This window comes from Topomyia yanbarensis, chromosome 1 (genome assembly GCF_030247195.1).
Source record: "Topomyia yanbarensis strain Yona2022 chromosome 1, ASM3024719v1, whole genome shotgun sequence".
In the NCBI taxonomy this organism is placed as follows: domain Eukaryota; kingdom Metazoa; phylum Arthropoda; class Insecta; order Diptera; family Culicidae; genus Topomyia; species Topomyia yanbarensis.
The window spans coordinates 180,701,666-180,723,600 of NC_080670.1; the positions used below are offsets into that span (position 1 = coordinate 180,701,666).

At 42.7% G+C, this 21,935-nt stretch overlaps 1 protein-coding gene across 2 annotated transcripts; it reads left to right on the top strand.

Annotated features, from left to right (window-relative positions):
* Positions 1-2,612: 2,612 nt before the first annotated feature.
* Positions 2,613-21,340, top strand: LOC131683436 (uncharacterized). Of its 2 annotated transcripts, XM_058965425.1 has the most exons (8): positions 2,613-2,811; positions 4,100-4,202; positions 17,460-18,134; positions 18,194-19,662; positions 19,734-20,084; positions 20,191-20,370; positions 20,430-20,815; positions 20,880-21,340. In XM_058965425.1, the coding sequence occupies exons 1-8, from the start codon at positions 2,772-2,774 to the stop codon at positions 20,925-20,927; spliced, it is 3,252 nt and encodes a 1,083-aa protein (XP_058821408.1). In that variant the 5' UTR covers positions 2,613-2,771; the 3' UTR covers positions 20,928-21,340. The 2 variants fall into 2 exon arrangements, with proteins under 2 accessions (XP_058821408.1, XP_058821417.1); XM_058965434.1 differs by lacking the exon at positions 20,191-20,370.
* Positions 21,341-21,935: the final 595 nt, after the last annotated feature.

Genomic DNA, 21,935 nt, shown 5'->3' on the forward strand with positions numbered 1-21,935 from the left:
GTGGCCCAGCCAGCGAATCACGACCAACGAAACGACCTGAAACTTCATGAAACATTTCGAAGAAAAAGTGTCCGAATCATTTACCGCTAGCTACCAGATAATTGATAATTGATAGATATCTTAGAGACATGTTGAATTGAAAACTTTAATGTGGAACGAGCTTTCTTAAATAAAGAACTATGTCAGTTTTACATTTTGTTAAGTAGAATATGAGATCGCCCCACTAATACAAGACGAGTAAAATCGACTCTCCCGAACCGAATACTCATATGCATGATCGACATGCAGCAGTGATTATTCTATCATGACTTTCACATATATTTAAGTTTGACTATGCTTTTTACTAGTCCTGCACTCCTCCGAAATAATCATCACACTCAAGGCAAGATGACGTGACACTTTTCTAACCTAAATAGTAAAACCACTGTTTCTTTAAAAACAAAAGAGCCGGTGAAATAATTTCCCGTAGTTCGTTGACTTCATCTTATAACCATTTCTTATTAAATTTGTTTTAAGGTGGTGATTTTGATTGCAACAGCATGACCATAAGGACGATGTTTATTTCGCAATTCCGCCACTATTTGGCGTTTGAGTTAAGCTTTTGCCTGATGTTTGTCTTCACGCAGTTCATCGGAGATTTTTCTGCGAACGTTTACGGGCTGATCTGCAGTGGCGATTTCAAAAGCAAAAATGAAACGATTCTAGCTCGAAAATTCACGTACACTTACCGTGCCGAGATAATCTCGCAAAAGATTGAAAATCGGTTAAATCCTTTCAGGGCTTTACATCCCCAGTACATCAAATTTAGAAAATCTTGGCGAACATCCTCTAACATACAAAGAGAAAAACATCTCACTTTTTTGCACAAACTTATCTCCACAACAAAACGTAACCATGTGTTGAAAGAGTATGCTGTTTGAAAAAATAACAACCTTAACAACGGATTCATCAGCTTTGCTAGTTTAATATATTTTCTAATCAAATGCCAATTTTGACAGTACCAGTTACCTGAGTCACTGAGGGGTTGTCAGATTTGCGATACGCTTTTGGAATTCCAGTGTCTAGTCGTGTCGTTGACGACTGTACTTGGAGTACTCCAAGCAATTCATCACTGTTGTTGGTTTTGGTCCAAATTCCCTCTGCATCGCGGTCCAGAAAAAAAATGTATATCATTGAAGACACTTATTATGAACCTTATTCTTGTTAATGACGAATGCGTTATTCGTTCGAAAGTGAATCGAACGAATAGTATGCCCATTTGAATAATTATTGGGCATCGAATTTTTCCAAAGTCGCGAAATCTACTTCTTCAGACCAAATATTACCTCTCCTTGGAGAAAAAAATGCGAATCTGTAACGACAACTGAGAACAAGTTGTACATATCGCGAAGATAGATCACGTTTATTATGTTTGAAATTAGCCTCAGTAATCGTCATTACGTCCGAGTAAAAAGCACTGTTAACGTTTGTTTTTGTATCGCTCGTATTCAAGTTTCTCGTAGATCAAGAACCGAAACAGGTACTCGACGAAATACCAAATTTTCTTGGGATTTTCAACCCAACCGCAGAAAACGTCACGGATTTTAAAAATTCTCCATGCCAAAATTACGGCTGGAAACATTTCTACATCCACATGAATTGTTTCCGACATGAAAAATGTTTTTATTATGTCTGTGCTTTTCTGAAACAGCTGGTATTTTTAGAAGCATCCAAAATTTTATTCATTGTTTGGAGAGATGATGGCGGAAAATTTCCCATGCTCAAAATCCGGCGCAAACCCGAATAGAAATGTGCAGTAACAAAACCATGATTTTCACTGTGACAGTACAGTAATTTTACAATAATTTACAGTAAGTTTTAGTGTTATGCTACAATACAAAAACAATAAACTTTAACGTTTTTACAGTAAAGTTCAATGTAAAATAGACTTTTACAGTGAAAAAGGGAGGTGGTTATGTATCTTAACATTAAAAAAATCCATTTTTCTCCATACATTTTTTTCTCGAAAACAGTAAAATTTAATGTGAATGCTCTGTATCAGTTTTTTGCTGAACAGAGAAATTCTCGACAAACATATGATTACGGCCTAAAAGCCAACTGTCAAAATCCACTTTGAATGGAAATTCCGGACAAACCGTTACTAGTCGAATACAGTTCACAACAGTTTATGAAAGAGAAAAGTTTTCTCTTTCGTTTACTACCAACGTCTGTGATTGGCGCGTAACGGTTTGTCCGGAATTTCCATTCAAAGTGAATTTTGACAGTTGGCTTTTAGGCCGTAATCATATGTTTGTCGAGAATTTATTGTTACATGAAATTTGATTGTAAATCTACTGTGAGAACGTGGCATCGAACAATGTTGAAACAGTAATAACTATAATATTTATTGTTTTATGATTGTTTGTAGGGTAAATGCTATTGTAAAATTCTATCCGGGAAGTCTCGGCTCAAATCGGAAATCCCTTGATCAGATTCCCGAGGTGTACTGCACAGCAGTCTCTACCTCACATCACAAGTTGCCCACATTGATTGTGTAGAAACTGTCATCCGTATCTGGCATATGTGTAGAGTTCCGAACGCTCGCTCGGCGAACTTCACAAAAGCTCACCTCACTCCTCCGTCAAGTCATTCGTCATTAAACATTACACGGGATCGGTACTAGTTTGTTGTTTTCGCGAGTGTACACCTCTTTTTTAATCTATAGAGATATTCCTAATTAGATTACGACGGACCACAGCCGATACGGGCAACGGATAGTGGATAATCACAAAATGAAAGGCTTTTTCCTAGCCTTGGCTGGCGTTTTGCTGGGTAAGTTGTGCTGCTGGTCGAACTGATTTTGTGCTGTGAAATTAATGAAGCAGGTTTAATCGGAATGAATCAAAACAAAGAGTATCGGGGCCTCCATTTTCTCGAGTACAGGAGCTATAGCTTTTGCTGATAATGCGTCTTAATTTTCCATGAGTCATCCGAGTTGAAGCGAATGTATCTCGCGATTCTATTTATTTGGTTGGGAAAGTTTTTGCGACTAGAATGTACCTGTTACATTGTACGTACATTTTTTTCTTTTCCTCGAATGGTCATCGGATGAGGTGTTGTACACCTGCGTAGTAAAATTTGTATGCTGAACAGGAGAATGTCCGAAGGACGTTTCAGTCAGGGTTTCATTAATCGTAGAAAAAACAAGAAAAATGATCTAATCAGCTGTTTGATGGTCACTTTTAAATGTATTTAGTCACTATAGCGAATGGTGTACTGTGATCCATTTTCATATTATTTTCTGAGGAATTCGCTGCTGTATCTCGTTGCTTTTTTCCATCTACCAACTGGCACGGTGGAAATAAACATACCGATACAGTGGCAAACGGTTATGAAACAATAAGAAAAATGCTCGGCCGACTCGATTGAAATTTTGCATTATGAAAGCGACTTGAAGGGGAATAGCAAAAAATACAACGTTGCTGATGCTAGTTTGTTACAAATTATGACTCCTATGTTGTAGTTTTTGTAATAAAAAATACTTTAATTTGTAACCTTAGAATTGCTATCCATCGTTAATATATTTTTTACTATACTCAATTAGTTTTTGGCACTAAAGTTCATATTAAAAATTGGTAAGCAGTGTAGTGCGTATCTGCTAAAATGTGCGTGTGCCCTTTCTGAACTGGGAAATATGATACATACGCCGACACACACGAATGTTGTTATTTTTCAATCCGCTATCTGTTTGCGCCGTACCCGCGATGTTGTTTGCAATTTCACGTGACGTTTACAAACTATAGTGTAGATTTGAGGCATTTTATGCCGGTTAGGCCTGAACTTGTAACTGAATCAGGTTCCAAGTTTTCTGCCCTAATCACAGTTAGTTCATACATTTTGACAACCGTTGGGATAAAAACTGGACTCAGATTGTCCTGGACCACCATTCAGAAGGGAATTGAATATGCTAGCCGCTTCAAAGTAAAATGTAAAAAAATAGTTTCATTTCTAGAGAAAATAAAGGACAGATATTAAAGCTTTTTGTTCTGATTTAAAAAAAAATACGATTATAGTTTGTATACTTCAATGTTTCTCTTTATTCTGTTTCATATGATTTCAGCGACGGCTTCGACTTGGGCCATACCAGTTGAAGCGGAAGAGCATCACATGCTTGGTGCTAAGGAATGTACCTGGGGACCGACCTACTGGTGTTCTAATTTAAAGTAAGTACTGTTTTAGTTATTTTTTGAGAATTTTTAGTACACAATTTATCCAATATTTTACCTGATCTGATAACGTTTAAACTAATGAATATGGTATTAGTTTTACAGTTCAAAATCGAAGGTTGAAAGTATATTTTTTCCTGAAAACGAGTGGAAATTAAATTAAAGATTAAATTACAGCCGAACCAAATATTCCCCTTATATTGGAAAACTATACACTAATGTCGTTTATTGGTGGAAAACGTCTTCGTTAATCAGATACGCGAAAACACTCCTTTTGCGATTTTATGCCGGAACAATGTTAACAATTTACTTTTATAACCTTCCAAATTAATCACTAACAACATGATTAAAGTATTGAATAATAAAACTCCTTGTTTAGAATCAAATGCATTCCGCGTGTGTCTACTGAAACAGGATCAAAATAATTCAATCTACAAATCATCTTCTATTTGCGATTTCCTTTCCTGCTGCGTCACCCGCGATCGGACAGTTAAAATCAATCGAGATATCATCATTGTTTCAGACACACTTATTTCCATTTTTCGCTCTTCCCGGTCGGTACACCCCATCACGGCGACGACTAGCTTCCTATTTTGGAATGCTAAACACACGTCCGTACGTTGCGCATGAGAATTCACCGGAATGCTCGATGATGCGTCTAAAATCAATTTTGAGCCATCGCATGTTTCCAGCTGCGATGAATTCTGACCCACATCTTGTTTGTGTTTTGCTTTTATTATTTTATAATTTTAAAATGAGCAGCCCAATCAACGGGGCTTATCTTTGCAAAGCAACAGGATCCCCGTTCAGATATTCGCAAACAAAGAGCTGCTGACGAAGCGTCCTCCGATATGTTTGACGCGGTCAATGTGGTCTTAGTCATTCATTTTGCTCTATACATATACTGACAAGTGATAAGTGATTCGAACAAGGACTAGCCGTGTCAGCGCAAAAAAGGCTATACACTTGTAGAGGCGAACGCGAAACCGGCGAGGTTATCACAAGCGGTTGAAAATGAAACGACCGTTTACGAAGTGAATTGCATTTTGAATGAAATTATTTAGTGGTTGTATATGGCATTCAGAAGCAGAAAATACTTGAATTTGTACGCAGATAATTTCAGTTATCTTATAATGGTTCGTTAGTTGGTTAATGTGAGCCCGATTAATTTTTATAATTTCATTTAATTCTTTCAAAACTGTCAATCTGTATATTATTTCAAGTGCATTCGAGGAATGGTTATAAATGGATAGTAACGATTACTCAAAATTGATGAAACTAAATATAATAAATGTGTCTACTACGGGGTCATCGTCATCGTAGCCGAACAATTGCATACAGCCAGTGAGTGCGGGGTCTGCCCCGAAGGCGACGACCTGTTCCATGTTCTCTGCAGGACCTGGCTGTACACTTGGCACAGCTAGTGGTTCATGAGCCTGCGCCAATCTCCATTTTCCACCGTGTCACGAAGTATTGTACCCAGAATTCTTCTAAACACACCGAGCACTTGGTAGCTTTCTTCAGCGCCCATATCTCATGGATGTACAAAGCAACAGGGAGTATCTGTGATTTGTATAGAGCATGTTTTCTGTGCAACTGTAAGGGTGCTTACAGAGTGGCCGCAAGAAGCTGAGCCGGGGCTGAAACTGACATTAGAATGCGAGATACGAGAAAACTGTTTACTTCATACCAAATGGATGATGTCAGAGTGAAAGCCGAGCGGATTGGGTCTGCGCCGACTGCCCGCTTTTACCCTGACAGGCTCCATTTGGTATGCTGCAAGCAGGTTTCTCGCATCTCGCATCCTGCTGTCAGTAGCTCAGCTTCTCGCCGCCACTCTGTTGATCACCTTACGGAACTTTGTCTGACTACGCATACCATCCAAAGTCCTGATTCTTTTTCACAGATTGGGGAGAGACCTTGAGTGGAGTCATATCATTCCACCTTGACATTACTCCTAAGGGACCATTCATAAATTACGTAACGCTTTTTGGGGGGGGGGGGGAGGGGGTTCGACAAGTTGTTACATATTGTGACATAGGGGGGAGGGGGAGTAAGCTAGATCGTTACGTAACATGTTTTCACTGAAGAAAAAAAATTTTTTTCAAGGAATTTGTTACGTAATAGGGGAGGGGGGGATAAAGAAATTTGTGACAATTTGTTACATGGGGGGAGGGGGAGTCAATTTTGGGCAATTTTTGCGTTACGTAATTTATGAATGGTCCCTAATGTGTGTTGGGGTAAACGAGTCCATTGAACAGCGATTGCCTTCCGTTGCAATCCCCATTCACCAGTTGGTGAAACAAGCGCTCGAATCTGATCCAATTGAACAAGTTACAGCTTCCAAGGAGGTTAGAAGAGCCCGATACGTACTACGTACGGCGTCCCGTTTGTTCCTGAAGAAAGCAAAATAAGGAAGTGCTGCAGGTGTAGCAAAAGCTTGCAATAATCACGATTTGCGTCAGAATCACTCACTACAATTGCAGACGAGACGGGAAATGTCACCCACTAAAGCACTGCTCAAGGTCAATTACAGCGGGTCGTGATTATGAATTTGAAATTCGTTGTACGGTTCAGATGTGGGTGTGGGGACTTCACGATCACGTGTATCATCGCGAAGGGTTCGAACGTTTGTACGTTAACGTGTTCGATCGCATGGGCGTTTGCAAGTCGCCGGTGCTAGCGTGTGTGTCACTCCGCGTGTATAAATTCGATTTTATGATCGTGTATCATTTCGCATATTCGCGTGTGTTCTTGGATGATCGCAGACGGACCGTGAATCTGATACTTAACTTTCGGTGTACAATACAGTTGCTAGAAGAGTGAGTTCTTCCATATCACTATCAGTTCCCAGTCATTGTCTAGTGGATTATTTATTTATTTATATCATGTTACATCAATTAATTTGATATAATTTGATCAATGATTCTTCTCTATAACACACGGTTCGCGACTGCCTCTCTCCATCCACGGTTGCGTTCGATACCTTCCAGATACTGCTGCACCTGTTTAGCATACCTAGTCCGCCGTGCTGTTTTTGTCCGGCATCCTTGCAACGTACTCTGCCCATCGTATCCTTTCGGCTTTAGCCAACTTCTGGATACTTGGTTCGCCTTAGAACCTTGCGAGCTCGTGGTCATCCTTCGCCTCCAAACGCCGTTCTCCTGCACACCGCCAAAGATAGTCCTAAGCACACGGCACTCGAAGACTCCGAATGCTAGCAGGTCACCCTCGAGCATGGTCCAGGTTTTGTGCCCATAGAGGACAACCGGTCATATCAGTGTTCTGTCAGTCACCGTTTCAAATGTTCTCCCGATAAGGTCCATGTCATCCGCAAAGCATACAAAATTAGCTGGATCGTGTAAAAATCGTACCTCGAATCAGCACGAAACACCGCCACCTTGTGTTAGTCCCCGGTAGGATCCGAATGAGCTTGGGAGTCCACCCGATATCCTCACATAGTTTTGCACCACCCCTCCATCGTCGCTTTAATTAGTCTTGTGAGCTTCCCGGGGAAGCCGTGTTCGTTCATAATTTGCCATAGCTCTGTGTGGTAGATGCTATCGTATGCCGCCTTAAAATCGACGAACAGGTGGCGCGTTGGGACCTGGTATTCATGGCATTTTTGGAGGATTTGCCGCACGCTGAAGATCTGGTCTGTTGTCCATCTTGACAGATTTTGACTACCAGTGTGTGCAGTCAAATGGCCAGCCTTTCATGACCCCCAGCGTGCGAACAGGCTGGCTTCCCTTGTCCGCCGTACTAACGTAATATTCCTCCGCTGTCTTGGCCTTCTGCATCCGTTTCTTCATTGCCATTAAAGTGTTCAAAGTAGTGTTGCTTCCACCTTTCAATCACCTCTCGTCCATCCGTCAGAATGCTTCCATCCTTATCCCTACACATTTCGGCTCGAAGCCGTTACCGGGAGCTTCTGATAGAATTGTCGGGTTACTTGAGAGCGGTACAACTGTTTTATTTCCTCACACTCTGCTTCTTCCAGACAGCGTTTTTTCTCATGGGATAGTCGGGTCGGTTGCTTCCGCTTCAGTCGGTATCGTTCTACGTTCAGCGGCGTTCCATGGTACAGCATCACTGTCCGCGCTGCGTCCTTCTTTTGTAAAACCCCTCTAAACTCCTCGTCCTCGAACCAGTCGTTCCGTTGACTTCGTTCCACATACCCGACGACGCTTTCAGCTGTGTTGTTTATGGCTGTTTTAATAATGTCCCAGCAGTCCTCAAGAGGGGCCCCATCGAGCGCACTCTCATACGGCAACGCTGTCTCCAGATTCTGCGCGTATGTCGTGGCGACTTCTGGTTGGATCAGTCGCCCAAGATCATAAAGAGGCGGGTGTCGGTATCGTACATTGCCATGTTCTTGAAGGCGGCGAAATCAATTGGTCGTAGGCCGTTTTTGTTCGTCAGCTGGTGTGCACTAAACTTCACAATAGTCGGTCTAAATTCCTCCTCCTGGCCAACCTGAGCGTTTAAATCTCCTATGATGATTTTGACATGGATGGATATGAGCGTTATTTTCTGATTGGCCCAACTGAATGTGAATGGGCCTAAGTTACTATGACGGAGATTAAAGTTTACCGGACGTGACCAATTCATAATCGCGCGAACACGGGCATTTGTGGATACGCGTTTGAGACTGCGTTTGTAACTTAGTAAGTACTAAAACGTTCACTTTATTACCGGGGTGTTATCAAGTTTACACAAAGCAGTGTGGTGTCCGGCAGGCTAAACATTTTTTTGCACTATTTTAGTCAAGAATAGAACCAGTGGGAACTTGCTCCCATGTCGTAAGAGGCGACTAACGATATATTAGAAGTTCCTAGGTCAAGGTATTGATCCGTACCGAAGACTTAACCTTGGCGGACCTTAAGATTTTGCATCATAGCCTTTATCCATTCTATATTGAGTAAATCACCTTTTTTCTCGATTGTGTAGGTTACATCTGGCGGTTGTACAATAGCCGTAAAGGATGATGTCTAATTTTACACTAAGTAACAGCATGTATTAAATACCGGCTCTTCCACGCCAAGGTATAACTTCCAAAGCTTTGGTTTAAAAACCATATTTAAAAAAAAGCGAAATTTAAGCAGGAAACTTTTAGAATTGGCCTAAGATGAAGCTGTCGAGTTACACAACAAGTTTTTTTGTGTGGCAAGCGATCTGAAGGTGTGTCACAATAAACCCGTTTTTTTTTATTAAATCTGGAACTGTCTACCGACAACTCTACATTGACGAATACCTCCAAAAGTGACTTTTTGAGGTCTCATGAAGGTCTGACACTAGCGTTGTACTACTGTTGCTTTCCTAAACAGTGGTAAACATTTGAACACTCCAGAACTTCACTTTGCTAGAAAATGTAGTGTCATCGGAAGCTAAAACTTCGCACAATTGCACTCTTTGTCCTTTCTTCAAAATCATCCAGACCAGTACTCTGGGTCACTCTTTCGTGTTTGAACGGCTCATATGGTAGTCGGTCTTTGCCGGTATTGCTCTTCCCCATCCATTCTTCTTCTGGACCGCCGATGGATCTCAAGCCCTTATCGTTGTGTTTATTATATTTATTACGCATGTCGTTTGCAATTTAGTATTTAACCCAATAATGGAAACGTGTAGGGAGAGCCGAGATGCCAACTTGTCATTAACATTTCGCAGTGAATTTTCATATTCATTTGGGATATCTTTTATACTTTTTGTACGCTTGCTTTGTACTGAAAACTTTGGAAATAATCATTGAAGTTTCAATAAGAAGCAATACTCCCAATGGTCGGCTATTCGGAGTTCAAATTGCTGGTTTCGTTCTCGGAAATTGATCGCGAGTCTATAGATGAATAGACCTCTACTATATTCCACACTGCTTTAACCTTTTATGTAACGCCCCGCGGAAGAATAATTTTTAAAATGCCTATTCGAGCGGCATTCATATTTCTACTAGAGGTCGCACACCTGAAAACTTTGACAATGTCCGATAATTTCATTTTTTGTTTCTAAAAACATAACACTTTTCTTTCTAGTCACATTCCACGTTGACCAACGTTACCCAGAGTGATTCTTGGAACTGTTCTGCCAGATGACTGTCGACACTTTAGATGACTATAGTTATCTAATAGCATTTTTGTTTTAGCCTGGTGCTTCTTTGGTGTAGTGCAAAAAAGAGACAGACTGATTGCACCCAAGTTTGAGTTAGTGTCGCGTCGACTACATCGCTGTAGTGCACTGTCAAAAACGAAACTGCTATAAGTGGTCGCTCTTTTCGATTCTGATGCTGTGATGGTGAGAATAGGACCCCGGGAAGTAATGGGGAGGTTTATCGCAGCTCGTGGACGATTAACAGCGGCTCAACGGTGGTGACCCCGAGGATGACCACGGGAAGTCCTGGTTGGTTTAGTGTATCGGTTTGTCTTGCTAGTTTTGGATAACGATATTTGCTGTTTAGTCGGAGTCATAAATCGGAAGTCCGTCCTCTTTTGGTAGTTGGTTAGAGATTTCATCAGCGGACTTCGGGATTTGTTCTGTTTTGTAGAATCAAGTCGGTAAAGCTTTATTGGACTGATGCTTTTTCATTGAAGCTTTTTGTCGAGGCTCTTTGCATACACAACGGTGCCCTGAAGGTGGATATAACTGACGAAAATATTAATGAGGGCGTATCCCATGCCTAGAAGACATGGAACAGACGTGAAACCAGAAACACTTTCAGACGGGAGATAAAAGTAAGCAAACCAAACGAACCGAGAAGTTGATGCTAATTCTTGGAGCTTGAAGGTATCCAGATCTCCATTGTCGAGCGTCTGACAGCGACGAATGGTTTAAAAGTGAAGCAGGAGGAAGCTGACCAAAGGGGCTGTCAAAAAGGCAGTTCGGATTCCGGGAAGAAAGATCGACGGTGGAAACAATCCGGACAGTCGCAAGAGAGAACAGAGAAGGCGCCCATTAGCGAATTGGTATTGCGCCGTGGTGACCATAGACGTGAAGTATGTGTTTAACAGCGCTAGTTGGGACATCATGGCAGCATCGTAAAATTGGTTGGTAGCATCGTTGCACAAAATCCGGGACATGCAATAGTTATGCAATACTCTGCTAAATGCAGAACCACCACAAATTCAGAGTAGAAGTTGATGTGGGTCACGGCGCTTGTAACATCATGTATAATTGCGTTCTAACGCTAACGCTTTTTTTGGGGTGACGATAGACGAATTCGTGGACCCCCAGCTAACCCACCACAAAAATGGATGCGGTGCTAGTCATCAACTGAAAGGTGGGCTTAAGTCACCGTCAGAGTCATGTCAATAACATCGAAACGTGTATTGAAACAATTGGGAGTAATGTTATACGATCGGTTAAATTTTAATATTCAGCTCGACAATACTTGTGAGAAGGTGACCAACGCTGCGGCTCGAATTATGTCGAAAACTGGTGGTCCAAGAAGCAGTAAGAGGTATTCTGGTTGGTGTAGCACCTTCGATACTGAGGTACGGTGTTCCAGCCCGGTGCACTACGCTGAAGACCAAGCGAAATCAAAATTAGCTTAACAGTGTAGTCCGGAACATGGCCATGAGAGTCGCGAGCCATGTCGACCACCCAGGTCAACTTTGGAACACAGTCAAGGTCACACCGTCCTAATCGGAAATTACCAAAAGGGATTAAACTTGGCTTCGACAAAAGAGCCACCTCCATGGACTGCAGTCACCGAGGGCACGGATTCGAGATGGTAATCAAAATCGAGGAAATCCTGAAGGTTCTGCAGACGAGGACCGACCAGAATGTCGTACGCGGTACTTAAGCTGTCCAGCCTGGACGTGAAAAATTTGTGAAATGTTTAACAGAGTATTTGTCGCAGAAAATATTCTGAATCAATGGAGATACACAGAAATCAAACCAAAACAATGTTGTCCGAAATTACTACAATTAACCGAATGATTCCTGAACATTCGCTCATATTTCGAAAACCCGTTTTAGTTTCCTCTTGTATCAACTGTATTAGAACGTAAAAGTCGGATAAAAACTTCAAGCGTAAAATTTAGACTTCAGTATAAGTACCTCCAGTTAGCAAACCGTAGAAAAACAAATAATTCGTACCTAGGAAAATCTACATATCGTTACATTCCAGATTAAAAATCGGCTAAATTTGCAAGAACCGGATTTTTTTCCGGACTTGTACATCGAAAAACCTCCTGAAGTCTATCCAACTTCTAATGTATTCCAAGTGAGTTTCACGAAGCATGTTCAATTCTTCCTTTCTTTATTTTTGGTCGCTCAATGTTAGATATTAATATGTATCGACATGGCAAAGCCTCCGTTCGCAGTTCCTATATTCATATTCAACACGGTAACCGTGTGGTATCCAGTGGTGGCTGAAATATTTCGCAGTATTTCAGCAAAGAACTAGGTTTCTGTTCACCATGCCGTAAGAAGCGGCTAACAACAGCTGTGCCTTCAAATGGTGAGATAACATAGTACTCACAAGTTTCCTATCTCATGCCTCCACGTTAGTCTATTGATGACATTTGGTCGTTAGATCGGCATCGGCTGGGTGCTATCAGCCTTCTGCTGTAGCATCGGAATGAGATGGTGCGAATGGGCGGACCTCAAAACCCGTACCGTAATTTATGCCCCAATCCAAGTTGTGACGCAACCCGTGCCAAGGGATGAATGGCGGGGGGCATCAACACTTCGAACCCCAACCTTACACAAAACTAGGACTGGGATCCGAAGTGATTAAAAAAAATACCAAGCCGCGCATGGAGCCTGTGCGGCACCAGGGCGCACCCCACAGTATTTTTGCCAAGCGGGGTTCTGACAGGGTTGATTTTCTGTCCCTAACTCTATCTTCTGTCCCAATGGGAACAAAACGGAGTACACTAAGAACACTGTAAAAAAGAGTTTGGTGGAGATTGCGGTGATGGAGGTGGAAAAGGAGAAGGATTAAGCGGAAAGTAAACGTGAAGAGCTGCTGAATAGTGGCTCGTTGGAGGATGTTGTGTCCTGCACCTCGTCCATTCTCAACTCTCCAGATAGAGACGAGGATCGGATAGAGACCAAGAAGAACACAGACGGTCGAAGGGCTCCGAGAATAAAACAAGAGGAACAGGAAAAACTCATCACTTATGCGAAGAAACGCTATGGGTGGTTGCTGAGATACGACCACAAACCCGCTGAGGCGCTAGAGTTGGCAAAAATCACATTAGGGAAGGAACCGTCCAAGCGAAAGCGTTCGACGGACAGAGTGGCCGTTACCGAAAAAGATCAAGAGTCAGAATTCTAGTCAGACACTAAAAACTTAGCAGCGCACAAGCTTCAACGCAATGGCCAAGTCGTACTCGCTGGCCATGATTCCGGTTCAGTACCCAGCGAATACCCTCAGCCATGAACAGCTGAATGTTACTCGATGTGCGCTGATCGATAGCGTCATGGAGCAGAGCTCAAGTAATACGAGACCCAAGTTTAGGAAGTGCACCTACGCACAAGGGTATCTCGAAATCGCCTGTGTACTGCAGAAGCATCACTGGATGCGATGCCAATGCACATCACACAAAAAGAGGTTAGCACGGATATAAATACCAAAGATGATGTCAATGTATGTAACAAGGACGTTGAACCTATATAAATGAACGCAGTTAGAAGCGAAGTATTGGACCTCACGTTATGTCTAAAATACCGGAAAAGGTGAAGAATTGTTTCTGACGAATCTAGTCTGTCGGGTAACAGACATAATGTTCGCCATAGAAGCCAATGAATTCAATGCAAAAACACAGGGAAATAAGGAAAACAAATTGGTGTATACTCCGCTCACACCTGGAGCAGTTGAAAAGAACGGGGAGTACGATCAAATCTCCAGCAGAAATCCATAGGGGACTGGATTATTGCAATGCTCAAGAGTCAAGAGATCACAGTCATGTTGAGAGACACGATAGCAACTATAACCAATAGAGGCTGTCCCCAGAGAGGTCTAGTTACTAGTGGTGGACGATGTTCTCAATGATCTGACTGACATTGGTTTCGAGAGTTCCATCTTCATTTAAGGATTGCTGTTTCTAAACTTTTTTTTATTCCAGCAAAAGATTATAGTGTTATCAGGGGGAAGGGGAGGAGTTGCTTCTCTAATCTTCCGGTCATCACATGTTTTGGTATTGTTAGTATGTATAACAAACATGAAGATGTGACACAAGGCGCCAGGAGCGAACTAAAATCATGTCAATCCTATTTTTCATTGGATTGTCTGCTCTAAATATATCACCAGGGGACCATTCATAAATGATATCGGATACTGACAATAGGGGAAGAGCGTCACGTAACGAGATAAAAACTAAAAATGAATTTTAGACGTATCAGCGGATCAGGGATAAAAAAACGAACAACATTGTTTATGAACGGCCCCCAAACAAAGAATATTCCATAACGAATATCACGTAACATCGGTGACAGAGCATTGGGATCAAGGCCAAGTTCCCCGTGGGTCGTACAAAACTGAGAAGCAACATCAATTTAGGCACAGATAGCAGACGTCCATTTATTTTCATTTTTTTTGTTTTGTCTTTTCATTTGTTTCTCTTGCTGCGATGTGTGCGGCTCGGTGCGGGAGAGCAGGACGGCCAAGGAAACGGAACGCCAGTGGCCCAAACAGATCAGGAACAGGAGGGAGGACAGGGACGAACAGGGAAACAGACAACTGATGAGAAATCGTTTACTTATTTATTATAACTACGATACTAATCACAATTGTTTTGCTTTTCTTGTTTCGTTTCAGCAAACCAAAATCTATACGGACTAGCACATACGAACAGTTAGGATTTGTAGGTTCTCATCTTGAGAAATGACAATGACACTGTACGAGATGGCGCTGGGCCTGTGGCCTTCGACTGGCATGGTCCATTCTCATTGATTCGTAAGTCTTCTTGGCTGGTTGGTAGATATGTGCTCCTACTTGCAAGTTGATCAATTCGCTTGGGTGGGGGACATGTGGATCCTACTAGTGGTCGACTCTTTTGATCGTGAGTATGAGGCTAGTTCAGGAAAGGAGTGCAGGACTGGCACCTAAGAGATAGTTAATTATTCAGGACTTGTTATTATTAAACTCGACCAAGCACACCGGCTCACAGAAATGATAAACAACCCTTTCGGGTCGGTGTGGTCTATTCGAGTCGAACCAGGCGGACATTCGGTTTGAGCAAACTTTATGGGGAATAGTGGATAAATAATCCTTATGCCTTTATGGGCAGATTCTTTTTGCGAAATCCTAACATACCTTCACTGGTATAGCTACTCAGGATAATAATAATAGAAAAAATAAGGGTTTGCCTAGTCCATAATGTAATGAATATGTATATTGACTAGAACAGGGATAATCGAGCTATGTTATAAGATAGAGAAGAAACAGCACAGTTGAAGAAAAAGTATTCACGAGTAAGGACTAATACTGTTAGTATGTTTACCGTTTCAATTAATAGTCGATTGGTCTGCTTCGGACCTAGGAGATTAGGAAGAGACAGAAGCGGATTCAATGTGAAATTTGCCAATATGACGTTGACCCCAAGGCGATGGTAGGATGACAGACTAGATGACACGACGTTACACGCTCTAAACTTGCGCCAAATAGTTTATATGTATGTATGAAATTCGCGGACATCACGGTTGACTGCGATCTCTGATTTAAAAATTCGATTGATCCGCTTCTGACCTAGGGGACCCATGAGGAGATCAGGAATAAAATAGAAGCGGAGTCAATGCGAAGTTTTAATTGCATCACTGACGACTTAGCACGCGTTGTTAGGAGCAGGATACATTGGACCAGACAAAATAGAAAGCTTGACGTTACACAGTTCGAGACAAACAGCCGCAAAATTTAGTCCTCCTCCCGAGGACCGGTGTTTAATTGGCGGACACTCACTAATCCTTCCGATTTTGCAAATTTTGTCACGCGGGACGGACCGAGATCCCTCAAGCTACAAGCTGCAGTCCTATCAGCCCGTTAAAAAAAAGATTATAGTGTTATCAACCTTTCAAAATTTTTGCGTAATCGTGCGTCAAACAAATTATACAATATACAATCGAAAGAGTTCAACCCTTCCGCTCGACTGAATTCCAGTCAGAACAACTTTGTCCATGATCTTGTAATTATATTCCAAATCGCGAAAAAGGTCATTCGTTTGCTAAACAAATGAAAACACAACATTACGACTGTTGGGACAGACCTAACTTCAGGTCGGCTGTCTAAGCTGGGATAACCAAAGGTAATCCAATAATTGAGGCCTAACATTCATAGAAACACCCCCCCCCCCCATCGAAACACAAAATGACCTCGACTCTCTCGCTGTGAGTAGTAACTGTTGAACAAAAGCTTTAAGCCCAGTCTGAGAATTCTATAAAATGGAGAAAAGTAGATATCGAACCGATTTGCTCACGTCAACGTTTCGTTTCTAGTGCAATTGTTGAGTTATAACATCAGACACAGACAGATGATGATGATGAATGTAACACGTATAGGTACGCATCGTGCTCCGGATCCGATCGACGGAGCAGGTTGGGTATCTAATGAATCAGTAGCGTGATGTGTGGTGTGTTGTTCTTCGAAGCTTTGCTTCGAATTTAATTTGTATGAGAACATTTGCTTTTGCTTCAAACGATAAAATCAGAGACCTGCATTCCAGACACATCTGTGTGTGACGGACGGACGAATGCATATACAATAATCAAAACGAACTTGTAAACTGCTTGATAATTAGGGTGCGCATGAGTGTGCTGCTGCCGGGGGCATAATGGTGGCGAAATGGGTGAGAATTGATTCATTTATGTAGATTTGTGCTGGTTGGGGCGATTATCACAGTTTCATTATTGCTATCGCTTTTTAGAACGTGATATTCATTTAGACTTATGCTGGTAGAATCGCTGCCACTGATGCTAATTCAAATATCCCACAGGTTCTATTTCAGCGGGAAGAGATTCAAGATAAGGGACGAAAACCAACAGTCAAAACCACCATTTTTGTAGTCATATTCCGGACAAATCTCTGATCAGGCATTTCTGTAGCATTTTTTTACTGTACTTGCATCCTTTGTTTTGATTTATCGTCTAACGTCCTAAGTTGGAGTCAGTTACTGACGAGTAAAATACGAAATACAAAAACTTGAGTTCTGCACCGCACACTGGTACCAAAAATTCATTTTGTTTCTAAATGTGTACTGTCACGACCGCAATGAATTACATACTTTAAAACATTATTCTCACCTTTTTCCTCCTCATTCCCAGGAACGCCAAAGGCTGCGGAGCGGTAACACACTGCATCCAAACCGTCTGGGAGAAGCAACAGTACCCGGTCGATAACGATGAAATCTGCAACATCTGTCTGGATATGGTGAAGCAGGCCCGGGATCAGCTGGAAAGCAACGAAACACAGTCCGATCTGAAGGCCGTCTTCGAGGGATCCTGCAATCTGATCCCGATCAAGGTGGTCAAGAAGGAGTGCAAACGGCTTGCCGATGACTTCATTCCCGAACTGGTGGAGGCTCTCGCCTCACAGATGAACCCGAACGTGGTGTGCAGTGTGGCCGGGCTGTGTAACAATGCGGCGATCGATAAAATGTTGCTGGAGATGCCGGCGGTTAAGCCACTGGATGAGGATGATGTGGAGGAGGATGAAGCTGATGTTGGCGGTAGCGTTGCAAAGGACGAATTTAGCTGTGACAAGTGTAACACAATTGCTGAGGTCATATCGAATCGGTTCCATTCGAGTGATCGCGATCAGGTTTTGGAGGGTTTCCTGCGATTCTGCGGTCAAATGGGATCGTTTTCCGACGGGTGTTCCAGCATTGTGTTGACTTATTTCGAAGAGATTTACGATCATATGGCGAAGAATTTGAATGCGAAAAATGTGTGCCACATGACGGGAACCTGTGTTTCTCAGTTCCATCAACATGATGATAGGTAAGGATGCTTATGATTGATTATTTGGTTTAATAAATCACACATCACGTTTTTTTCAGCACCGACGATATCGAAATCCGCTCGATGGGTGGCGTTGGAGTGATTGACGTGAAGGATTCAGTGGCGGCTGAAGAAAACGGCGACGATATTCCGTGCAAGCTGTGCGAACAGTTGGTTGACCATTTACGGGATGTTCTGATTGCTAACACGACCGAGCTTGAGTTCAAACAGGTGCTGGAAGGTCTGTGTAATCAAACCAAAACATTCCGCTCGGAATGTCTTAATCTTGTCGACCAGTATTACGATGAAATCTACCACACGTTGGTACACAATTTGAACAGCAATGATGCCTGTTTCATGATCGGTGTCTGTCCGAAGAATTTGGGCGATGACGTTAAGGGACCAATCATGCCACTCGTCCCGGTGAAAGTAGCTTTGATGCACGACCAGGCCAGCGATGAGAGCAAACCGCCCAGAAAAGTGCTCGGTCAGGACGAACCCAAATTGTCCGCTGTTCAAATTCAGCAAGCGCAACTTCCGATTGATCGTTTGATGGGAGCTCCGTTGTCGCTGCAATTGGTTGAAAACGGTCGTTTCTGTACGGTTTGCGAGTACTTTATGCATTTCGTGCAGGAAGCGCTCAGTGAACCCGCCAACGAAGATGAAATTAAACGAGTCGTTTCAACTAGCTGTGATCGGCTGCCGAAGGCTGTCGCCGGTGAATGTCGTACCTTTGTGGATCTTTACGGCGACGCAGTCATCGCTTTACTTATCCAGTCTTTTGATCCACGGGAAGTTTGCCCTCAGTTGCGCTTGTGTCCAGCAGCTAACGACGACATTGAAATCTTCGCTCCCGCTCAAATTGATGTGAAAATTGATGCGAACTCCGGAAAGGATAAACCAACGTGTCCTCTGTGCCTGTTCGCGGTGACACAACTGGAAGAGAACATTAAGAACGATCGTACCAAGGAGAATATTAAACAAGCTCTTAGCAAACTGTGCTCACACCTTTCTGCTAAATTGAAGTCAGAGTGCACCGACTTTGTTGATACCTACTCGGCGGAGCTGGTTGAGATGTTGGTCTCTGACTTTACCCCGCAGGAAATATGCGTCTACTTGAAGCTATGCGTCGATCAGCGACCGGACCTGAGCCTGATTAATATGGAATTTGAACGGGAAAACCGTCATCAGTTGCAAAACTTCGACATTGAAACCAATGAAATTCGCGACATCACGGTTAACGGTCAAATCACCGTGGATCATCAAGCCACCCTCGCTACACCGGAGTGTCTGGTGTGTGAGCAGATGGTGAAGGAGGTGGAGAAGCGTGTAAAAAATAAGAAGAGCAAGGAACAGATTAAGGAAGCGTTGGAACATGCTTGCGATCGATTGAGAAAGTATCAGGCCAAGTGTGAACGGTACATCGACCAGCACAGTGATCAGATTGTGGATCTTCTGATGAAGCAGTTATCTCCGAAGGAGATCTGTCGCACGCTTGGATTTTGCATCGCAAAAGACGACGATGAATGTGAGTGTTCATTTGCTTGACGATAAATGTGCCTCTATATCTTATGACTTTCGTTTCTTTTCCCCTTTTAGTGGAAGTCGACGAAGCCCTGCTAGACTACGTCGTGGAACCAGCTGTCGTCGATGCCGAATTGACTGCACCAACCGAAAGTAATGCCCAGCCGCCGCAGTGTGCGATGTGTGAATTTGTGATGGTCAAACTGGAATCGGAACTGGCGGATAAGAAAACCGAAGCGGACATTGAAAACGCTGTACGTACGGTGTGCTCCAAGCTACCAAATACCGTGACGAAACAGTGCGATCATTTGATCGATCAGTACGGACAGTTTATCATAAAGTTCCTGGCTACGCTACCGCCGAAGGAGATCTGCACCAGGCTAGCGCTCTGTGAGAAACAACTGCAACAGCTGGAGGACAGTAGCTGTAAGTTGGCTTTCTCTTCGATTATGTGTGTGTTGTTTGTTTTTAACCTTTTCTGAATCTTGTCTGAACAAACCTGCGGAAATACTGTGTTGTATCATCGGTATAGGCGGTACCACCAGTCTTATAACAGTTCTCCATTCCCATTTGCAAACCAGCTCTAGTGAGGGAACTTCCGACGATCGTGTGCCAATAACCGATTCTCGAAATGCTGGACCGTCATACACTAGGATATTACAGTTGCAACATTTCCGCAATCATTCAAACCTATTTGAGCACTATTTACCGGGTTGGAGGATGAGATTTTTCGTTTTTTTGCTAAACAAAAACATTGTTCTATTCTCACAGTGGAAATCATCGAGTGTGCCGTGTGCCAGGGTGCCATCAAGACGGTGGACGAGATCCTGGCGAACGAGAAGGCCGACTACGACATCGTGCAGGACGTGGAGAAGATTTGCAACACCGTTCCGGCCAAGTTCTACGAAAAGTGCGAGAAAATGGTTTCTGTGTACGGTATTAGCATGGTGCGTCAGCTGCAGCACTACGTCGAACGGGAGCAGGTCTGCGTGAACATGGGCATGTGCAGCAAACCGACGGGATACGTGAAGTTCGAGGACGAGGTTGAGATGGTGGACCACGTGGAGAAGAAGCACGCCTATCTGGTGGGAGCTCAAGAGTGTACCTGGGGGCCGGCGCACTGGTGTGCCAGTGATGAGAATGCTCAGAAGTGTAACGTAAGTTGTTTTTGTACTAGAGTTGTATAATTGTTGGTAATGTTTGTTTTTTTGCGATTTTCAGGCCAGCAAGTTCTGTTCGGAGAAAAAGCTAGGCAAATGGAAGGACTGAGTGACACGATATTTTATCCCAAAAAAAAAAACAAAGTGTAGTAGAAAGCAGACGCTTTTCTGAACGAAAACGATACCAAGAAGTGCTATAATTCGAATAAGCTGTTCTGTCTGATTAGTTCTTCTTATTTCTATTTAGCAACGGTCTTTGATTTTTATTTGCTTTAAGTACAGCATAATCAAAACGAAATATGTGACAGTTTTTATCTGGTTTATGATTAGTTGTTTCGGATAAAAATTCAAATCATTCGTTGGCGGAAATGTACTGACAAAAAATCGATGGTAAACATCACTCCTGAGTCTGTATTCTGGCTCCGAAATTAGGCTGTTAATATCGGTTAAATAAATTGTTTATCTGTGTAAATGGTTTGTAAAAAGGAACAAGAATAAAATTACACGAATTATCAGTTTTTATCTATTTGTATTTTTTCTTTCTGACGACCATCGATCAAGAAAGAAATAGTGAGTGAATGGAGAACAGTGAGTGTAGTTATGTAAACTCAGCCTCAAGGTACGTTGTCGTCTGTTGCATCCCGCCAACTAACCGGGAGTTACAGCGACTCTGATGGGGTTTTCGATTGATTGACACCGGTGTAGTGGAGTGCACTGAAACTGCACCGGTTTTGCACTTTCTAGCAGAAGTGCAGAAAACTGGGTATGTTCCATTGACACTTCTGCTAGAAAGTGCAAAACCAGTGCAATCCACTACACCGGTGTCAATCAATCGAAAATCCCATGAGAAAGCGTCGAACGAAACTCTTCGGACGCTACGGCTACGGATGTGATTCGGCAACACCTGGAGGAAGAAAGCATGATGAAGGAGAAAGCGCTAGCTGAGCAGATGCAGCAACCGGATATGTGGCTTGAGGTGGAGAAGGCGTGTAGTTAGAAGCAGCTGTAAGCAGAGGAAGAATCACTGTAGCGTCAGCTGGCTGCCTAGCAAGAGTTCCTGGAGAAGCAGAAACGGATTCGGTCGGCAGGAGAAAAGTAGCAAGATGAGAAAGCTGGT